Here is a 9,179-nt window from a genome sequence, read left to right as displayed (position 1 = left end):
ACATAGAAGCGCGCACACCAACACACGTAAAGGCAGTCACAAGGCTAACACTATGCATTACATAGACGTGACATTCATAGTCATGACATGGCACCTGTAATGACTCTTTGATTTCTTACATGTCATGATGTAAGTTAGATAGTGTTAGCCTTGTGAATCGGGATACTGTGGAAGGTTATGTTTGGTCGTCTTGCAGCTGCGATCCTATTTTTGGAAAAGGTCCACTAATGTAAGTAAGACCCATGTCATCTATGAAAATGCCGGTTTATTGCCAGGATTCTCAAACTTCGTATGTGTATTGAACTGTATTTAGTTGAAGTACATGAAGAGCTTAGTTCAGTTCAGCAATGGATCTGTTTGTGTTCATGGCTATTCTCATATGTTTGGGGGTTGGGGTTAAAAGCAGCTGTTCTGTTCGGTTAACAGCTAAGGGGAAGGGTTTCTGGCAGATTTTGATTATGTTGGTTTTTTTTTATATATACATGTTCACATATCACTCACAGTGTATTCTATGTTTTCACGGGCTCTCAAGGTATCTTTCACTACAAGGCAACAGATCTATGGTTATGCTACTTGGCTGACAACTAGTTATACACTCCCACCTAGAGTTTACTTAAGATGATGTCAATCACAAATCGGTCCCATTTCAAGTACATAATATCATCTCGGATGCAGCTGGTAGATACTTGGTGGTACAGGGTGCTCTCTTGAGTGAAAATATTAATTTGATTAATGTGTATGGCCCTAACGATGATAATCCTTCATTTTTTGAAAGATTGTTTCTGTTGGTTACCTCTTTTTCAGGTACCGTTCTGATAGCAGGAGATTTTAGCTGCACTCTAGACCTGAATCTAGATCGATCCTCGGGAGTGGATACCTCCCACTCTCGCACCAGAAAGAGGCTACAACAGTTTATGGGTGAATTAAGTCTCTGTGATCCTTGGAGAATTCAAAACCCGACTAAAAGAGAATTTTCATGTGTCCCTTCATCACTTAAATCCCACTCTCGTATAGACTACTTCTTAATTTCTAGATCCCTATTACCAAAAATTTCTAGTTGCCAGTATGATGGCACCGTCTTGTCAGATCATTCCCCCGCCTCAATGCTTTACACGGATACCCAATTGCCAAAAACAACCAGGAGATGGCGCCTGCATCCTAGAAGGCTGCGAAATTCTGAGTTTATCCGGTTTGTAGGTGAGCAGATAGATTTTTATTTTGATACTAATTACTTATTTTATACTAATACAGTTCAGACTTCTGCAGCCATCAGATGAGAGGCATTTAAAGCGTATACGAGGCCAAATGATAAGCTTCACTGGCAAACACAATAAATTTAAACAGAAGATGAACGAACTGGACTCAGAAATTAGGGCGATGGAGAGAGCGGCAAGTCTTGATAACTCAACGCAAGCAAAACAAAAACTACTGGCTCTTAAAGCCGAATATGAAGAGCTCTCCACACAAAAAGCAGAAGACAGTTTACTGAGACTTAAACAGACTTTGACCAAGGAGAAAAGAGTAGCAGATTGCTTGCCTGGCAAATCAAGAAGCTTGACACAGAAAAAGCTATTAATGCAATTAGAGATGAAATAGAAGTAATTACTACATATCCACTGAAAATTAATCATACTTTTGTAACTTACTATAAAAAGCTCTATCAATCAGAATACCCGGCTGATTCTGCAAAACGAAATACCTTTTAAGACAAAATAGAAATTCCCTCTATTTCAGAGGAAACAAAAAACCTGCTAGACAAAGAATTGGATTCTACTGACATTTCCAATGCCATTTATAATATGAAGAGTGGAAAAGCACCAGGGCCCGATGGGTTACCGATAGATATTTATAAATTGTTTAAAGACAAACTATTATCCCCTCTACTAGATATGTATCAAGAAGCCTTTGAACGGGGACACCTTCCTCCTTCGCTTCAAAGTGCTTTAATTACCCTCATTCTGAAACCTGATAAATCGCAGATGGAATGTAGATCTTATAGACCAATCTCGCTCATGAACTCTTACGCGAAAATTATTGCAAAAGCTCTAGCAATGAGACTAGAGCAGGGGTCGGCAACCCGCGGCTCTAGAGCCGCATGCAGCTCTTTAGCGCCGCCCTTGTGGCTCCCTGGAGCTTTTTCAAAAATGTTTGATCCTTTTTTCTTCTTTTTTTCCTTTTTTTCTCTTTTTTTCTTCCTTTTCCCTTTTTTAATCTCGACATTTCGACTTTTTTCTCGACATTTCGTGTTTTTTCTCCCCATTTCGACTTTTTTCTCGAGATTGTACTTCAACATTGATCTCGACATTTCGACTTTTTTCGTGACATTTCGACTTTTTTCTATCAACATTTTGACTATTTCCTCGACATTTAGACTTTTCTCTCGACATTTAGACTTTTTTCTCAACATTTCGACTTTTTTCTCGAGATTGTACTTCAACATTAATCTCGACATTTCAACTTTTTTCTCGACATTTCGATTTTTTTCTCGACATTTCGACTTTTTTCCTCAACATTTCGACTTTTTTCTCGACATTTCGCCTTTCGCCATTTGCCTTCATTCTAAGGCTTATACAAGACTTTTCATTTTTTGCGGCTCCAGACATATTTGTTTTTTTGTGTTTTTGGTCCAATATGGCTCTTTCAACATTTTGGGTTGCCGACCCCTGCACTAGAGGAAGGTCTGCCATCCATTATTCACCCAGATCAAAATGGCTTTGTCAAGAACCGCCAGGGATTCCATAATGTGAGGACAGTGCTTAAAATTAAAGAGTCCTCTGATTCTGCTATTACATCCCTTGACGCCGAAAAGGTGTTCGATAGAGTCGAATGGCCATATCTCTCGGAGCTACTTAAACGTATGGGATTTGGGAAATGCTTTTGTAGATGGATTGACATCCTTTTTATTAATTTGGCTGTGGAAATTAACACGAATAATGTAGTCTCTCAACCATTTAAACTGTCACACGGTACAAGACAGGGCTTTCCGCTCTATCCTCTTCTTTTTGTAATAGCAATGGAGCCTCTGGTCATGACAGTAAGGACTCATCCTAGAATACATGGTATTACCACAGGTGTCTTAGAACACTGTATTGCATTATTTGCTGATGATGCTATTGTGTTTCTTTCTGATCTGAGAAAATCAATACCTTCCCTTTTGGAGCTGATGACTGAATTTGGTAACGTCTCTGGGTTTAAGGTGAACAAAGAGAAATCTTCAATTATGTTTCTAAGCGAGAGGGATAGAAAAACCCCTGTGGTACCGCACCCTTTTGTGAATGCTGTAGACGGCTTTAGATATTTGGGCATTAAAGTAACTCCTAAGATAAGCTCTATTAGCTCAATCAACAAGATATGGCAAGATGGTCGACACTGCCTCTCTCTTTAATGGGCAGGGTGAGTGTAATCAAAATGACCGTCGTGCCTAAATTGCTATATCTTTTTCAATCAATTCCACTGTCACCACCTCTTGTATTTTTCCCAAAAATTAGAAAGCTGTTTTCAAATTTTATTTGGAATAATAGAAAACTGAGACTTAGGCTATCCCTCTTGTATCTACCCTATGATAGGGGTGGACTACAACTGCCTAACATCCATTGGTATTATTGGGCTGCACAGTTTAAGGCTTGACGCTAAATACCTTTCTGTACTCGGCCCCACTTAAAACCCTATTAAAAAAAACAAACAATCCTTTTGTGAGAAATACTATCGCGGTCTGGTATGAGGTACATAAATATCTGGATGATCTCCCTGTGCTGTCATGTTTATCTCCAGTGTGGGGCAACGAACACTTCGTCCCGGGCAAGAAAGATAAAGGATTTAAAGGTTGGCTAAATAAGGGGATAACTAAACTTCTAGACTTATATAAAAACAACATTCTGATGACATTTGATGATCTAAAAATGAAGTTTGATATACCTAACAAACACGTCTTTAAGTATCTACAACTTAGAAGTTTCATCCTGACTAGACTTAAGCAGTCGCTAAAACAACCTCCACCATCTAAACTGGAAACATTTTCCGAACAAAACTGTTTCCATAGGGGACTGGTCTCCCAGCTATATAAAATCTTGCTGGAAAACCATAAAGACAACACAGAAGGGAAAAGACAGGACTGGATACAAGATTTAAATGAGGAAATCTCATTAGATAAATGGGGCATCATATGCTCGAAGGCGCAATCTCAGACCATTAATACTCGACTGCGCTTAATACAGTACAACTGAATAATGAGATTATACATTACTCCTGTAAAATTAAATAGATTTAATCCTAATATCCCTGACCTCTGCTATAAATGCAGTGATTATCAAGGTACTTTATATCACTGTCTATGGGAATGTAAAGAAATCCAAACTTTTTGGAGGACGGTGACGCAATATATCTCTCAAATTATTTCCGCCCCGCTTCCTCTAAACTCTAAATTGTGTGTTTTAAGTGTTTACCCGGACAACTGCCCTTTATCCAGTAAAGAAAAAAAAAATGGTTGACCTATGCTTACTACAAGCTAGACGTTCAATAGCCCAGTACTGGAAAAATGTTAATGGTCCAACTTTAGGTCTCTGGCTGAGACATCTAACATCATGCCTGGCTCTAGAAAAACTCACCTACTGTGTTAAGAAAAAGCCCTTTGAGTTTGATGACATTTGGGGAAAGTTCTTAGCTTTTCTTAAAAATTGTGATATTGATGAGGCCTTGTGAACATGACTATACTGTGAGGTGACCTGAAGAGGCATCGTGGAGATAATTTACACTTTATTTAAATACTTACATTTTAATTATGCCTGATATTTTGTGTTTATTTATTTATTTATTTTTAACTACCGTATCTAGTTTGTTATTGTTATTATGATTTCTGTTACAAGCTTGTTTTCATTTTGCTAATGTGTTTCTTTTATTTATAATGTCCCTGCCCTTGTCTTGTTTTTGGCTGTGTGTTTTTACATTCTACTGCCAAATGGGGTTTCTCTATTGTTGTATACTTTGTGAAAATCTAATAAAGACAAGGAGGCCTTCAAGTCCTGTAAAAAGATTCATCTTTTACATTTTTTTCACAGAGGGAGGTATAAAAAACACTTAATTTCTTCAATTCACAAATATGGAAGAAAAAAACAAACTGGTTTTAATAATTAAGAGCTCCAGCAGTGTCGTAACCGCGGCGATGCTCAACGGGTGGAGCCTCATGCCATTAACAACCAATCATATTCCTTCCTATGAATTAACCACCAACCTGAAAGCGGACTACCGGGAACTTTCTGGAACTGGTTTCAACCGGGGGTCCCTGGGTTTGGGCCCCTGGGGGTCACCGGGGCGTCCCTGAACCTCCTAACTCATCTGTCCTCTGTGTGCAGAGCAAACTGTTCAGAGTACTTCCCCATCTTCATCACGCTGCTGTGGACATCCGGGGTCTTCTTCAGTCCAGGTGAGTCCACAGGTGAACCGGTCAGTGGCGTCAATTCAGTCAATTCAGTCAAAGATAAGGTTTGGCAAGGTTACGAGTCACAGAACGTAACTACAGTATCAATCAACATGCCCAGTATACTCATCACAGAAGTCTGCTATGTAGCTTATCTGTGTGGTCAAGAAAATTTGAACTTTTTCAAATGCAGTCTCGCTCACATCCTGCCAACTATGAACACTACACTTTAACAACGTGTTGATCAATTCAGTCAATGAAATAAGTAGAAAAATCTGCCAGTGGGACAAGATTTATCTTCTCATCACAAGCAAAAAAATCTTGTTCCACTGGCAGATTTTTCTACTTATTTTAAGTGAAAATCTACTTGAAACAAGTGAAAATTGTTGTTTTTTCCAGTGATGAGTCTTGTTTTAAGTGTAATGGGATTTTTTTACTAAAATGAGACATTTTAACTAGAAATAAGACATATATTCTTGTTAAGATTTTGAGTTTTTGCAGTGATCCATTTTACTTATCCTGTGAAGGACAGAATCATATTGATAAGTTCAGAAAAGTGTTTTTTATTGTTGTGTTTTGATGTATTTGATGTAAGCCCAGTGGATATTTAAAGCTTACAGAAGGCTGCATTTAACTGCTGCTATGTCATTCCTGCAGTATTTCTGCAGGTGTTTTGGTCAGTGCTATTATTTGTAATATATTATATTATTTACTTTTTTATTATTATTATTTTATTATAAATCCACCATCCCCCCTGATTTTTTTTTACAACGCGAGTACTGGCCATACCCAATTGACGCCCCTGGTACCGGTCCACAGTTGCCCCCCCCCAGCGGTGACCCTGATCCGTGTCTGTGTTGCAGGCCTGTCCTCCGTCTGCGGCCTGCTCTACCTGTACGGACGCCTGCAGTACTTCTGGGGCTACTCCGAGTCTCCGCAGGGACGGTAAGCTGCAGAACCAGAGCCAGATCCAGATCAGAACCAGATCCGAACCAGACCCGAGTCCCGTCTCGTCTCTTCCAGTCTGGCTCCTCTCTACTTCAGCTCCCGGGTTCTGTGGGTTCTGATCGGGTTCTCCGCCGTCGGCGTCCTGATGGCGTTCTGCCGGGTCTACCTGGGCCTGGACCTGCAGGAGGTCGTGCTGCACCTGCTCTGATCCGGGGACGACTCAAGAAGAAGAAGAAGAACAACAACAAGAAGAGGAGAGGAGAGCAGCCCTGAGCTCAAGTCTGCTAATCAATAATAAAACTGATCACAGCCGACCGTGTTGTTGTGTTTGTGTTGAGTGTTCCCCACTCAGAAGAGTGCCTTGGATTTGTCTTCTTCCATGAATCTTAGTGTTTATTTTTTAGTTATTTAGTCTCGTAATAAAACCCCCTGGAGGTTGTACCAGCTTCCACCAGCAGGCGGCGCCAAACACCAACTTTCCTGCAGCTGAACATCAGAAACAGAAACTGAACCGCTGAGCTCTGAACCTGCAGCTCAGCGAACAGGTTCAGGAGGCTGCAGGTCTCCTCTGACCCCCCCAGGGGGCGGGTCTCCAGGCCTGGACCTGGTCCAGACCTGGACCTGGGCCTGGTCCAGCCTGGAATGTGGACCCGGGTATTTTTAGCTCCGTCTCTCCGGCAGCATTTGTTGTTGTTGTTGTTGTTGTTTCCATCCGGCAGCAGCTGCTGGTTCTGATGCAGCTGGAGGCCCCGCCCCCTGGCCCCGCCCCCACGCCCTGGCCCCGCCCCCTCCCCCCCTAAACACATTTCTGCAGATGAACTTGATGATCTAAAAATAGCTGCGTACGTGCAGCTCTGGTTCCAGGCCCGGGTGGGTCACGCAGGTTTATGGACCCGGAGTGGCGGGTCCCTCCAGAACCTGGACTAGTGTGGATCTGCTGCTGTGTTTGGGACCGGGAACATTTCAGCAATATTCCAGTGATGTTTCATCAATGTTCCAGGAACATTTCAGCAATGTTTCCTCAACATTCCAGTGATGTTTTATTAATGGTCGAGGAACATTTCAGCAATGTTTCCTCAACATTCCAGTGATGTTTTATTAATGGTCCAGGAACATTTCAGCAATGTTTCCTCAACATTCCAGTGATGTTTTATTAATGGTCCAGGAACATTTCAGCAATGTTTCCTCAACATTCCAGTGATGTTTCATTAATGTTCCTGGAACATTTCAGCAATGTTTCCTCAATATTCCAGTGATGTTTCATCAATGTTCCAGGAACATTTCAGCAATGTTCCTGGAACATTTCAGCAATGTTTCCTCAACATTCCAGTGATGTTTCATTAATGTTCCAGGAACATTTCAGCAATATTCCAGTGATGTTTCATCAATGTTCTAGGAACATTTCAGCAATGGTCCAGAAACATTTCAGCAATGTTTCCTCAACATTCCAGTGATGTTTCATTAATGTTCCAGGAACATTTCAGCAATATTCCAGTGATGTTTCATCAATGTTCCAGGAACATTTCAGCAATGTTCCTGGAACATTTCAGCAATGTTCCTGGAACATTTCAGCAATGTTTCCTCAACATTCCAGTGATGTTTCATCAATGTTCCAGGAACATTTCAGCAATGTTCCTGGAACATTTCAGCAATGTTTCCTCAACATTCCAGTGATGTTTCATCAATGTTCTAGGAACATTTCAGCAATGGTCCAGAAACATTTCAGCAATGTTTCCTCAACATTCCAGTGATGTTTCATTAATGTTCCAGGAACATTTCAGCAATATTCCAGTGATGTTTCATCAATGTTCCAGGAACATTTCAGCAATGTTCCTGGAACATTTCAGCAATGTTTCCTCAACATTCCAGTGATGTTTCATTAATGTTCCAGGAACATTTCAGCAATATTCCAGTGATGTTTCATCAATGTTCCAGGAACATTTCAGCAATGTTCCTGGAACATTTCAGCAATATTCCAGTGATGTTTCATCAATGTTCTAGGAACATTTCAGCAATGGTCCAGAAACATTTTAGCAATGTTTCCTCAACATTCCAGTGATGTTTCATTAATGTTCCAGGAACATTTCAGCAATATTCCAGTGATGTTTCATCAATGTTCCAGGAACATTTCAGAAATGGTCCAGGAACAATTCAGCAATGTTCCTGGAACATTTCAGTGATGGTTCGGCAAAGTTCCAGGAACATTTCAGCAATGTTTCCTCAACATTCCAGTGATGTTTTATTAATGTTCCAGGAATATTTCAGCAATGGTCCAGGAATATTTCAGCAATGTTTCCTTAACATTCCAGTGATGTTTTATTAATGTTCCAGGAACATATCAGCAATGGTCCAGGAACATTTCAGCAATGTTCCTGGAACATTTCAGCAATATTCCAGTGATGGTTCATCAATGTTTCAGCAATGTTCCAGGAACATTTCAGCAATGTTTCCTCAACATTCCAGTGATGTTATATTAATGTTCCAGGAACATTTCAGCAATGTTCCAGGAACATTTCAGCAATGTTTCTTCAACATTCCAGTGATGTTATATTAATGTTCCAGGAACATATCAGCAATGGTCCAGGAACATTTCAGCAATGTTTCCTCAACATTCCAGTGATGTTTCATTAATGTTCCTGGAACATTTCAGCAATATTCCAGTGATGTTTCATCAATGTTCCAGGAACATTTCAGCAATGGTCCAGGAACAATTCAGCGATGTTCCTGGAACATTTCTGTGATGGTTCGGCAAAGTTCCAGGAACATTTCAGCAATGTTTCCTCAACATTCCAGTGATGTTTCATTAATGTTCCAGGAA

At 40.4% G+C, this 9,179-nt stretch overlaps 1 protein-coding gene across 1 annotated transcript in view; it reads left to right on the top strand.

Annotated features, from left to right (window-relative positions):
* Window positions 1–6,673, top strand: part of ltc4s (leukotriene C4 synthase) — a 9,520-nt gene extending 2,847 nt beyond the window's left edge. The window contains exons 3-5 of the mRNA XM_061726155.1: window positions 5,349–5,419; window positions 6,277–6,358; window positions 6,437–6,673. Coding sequence (XP_061582139.1) covers window positions 5,349–5,419; window positions 6,277–6,358; window positions 6,437–6,569 — 286 coding nt within the window. The 3' untranslated portion in view covers window positions 6,570–6,673. The remainder of the gene's footprint in view (window positions 1–5,348; window positions 5,420–6,276; window positions 6,359–6,436) is intronic.
* Window positions 6,674–9,179: the final 2,506 nt, after the last annotated feature.

This window comes from Cololabis saira, chromosome 7, assembly GCF_033807715.1.
Source record: "Cololabis saira isolate AMF1-May2022 chromosome 7, fColSai1.1, whole genome shotgun sequence".
In the NCBI taxonomy this organism is placed as follows: Eukaryota; Metazoa; Chordata; class Actinopteri; order Beloniformes; family Belonidae; genus Cololabis; species Cololabis saira.
The sequence above is the reverse complement of the archived record's forward strand: the minus strand, read 5'-3'. Positions and strand labels throughout refer to the sequence as shown.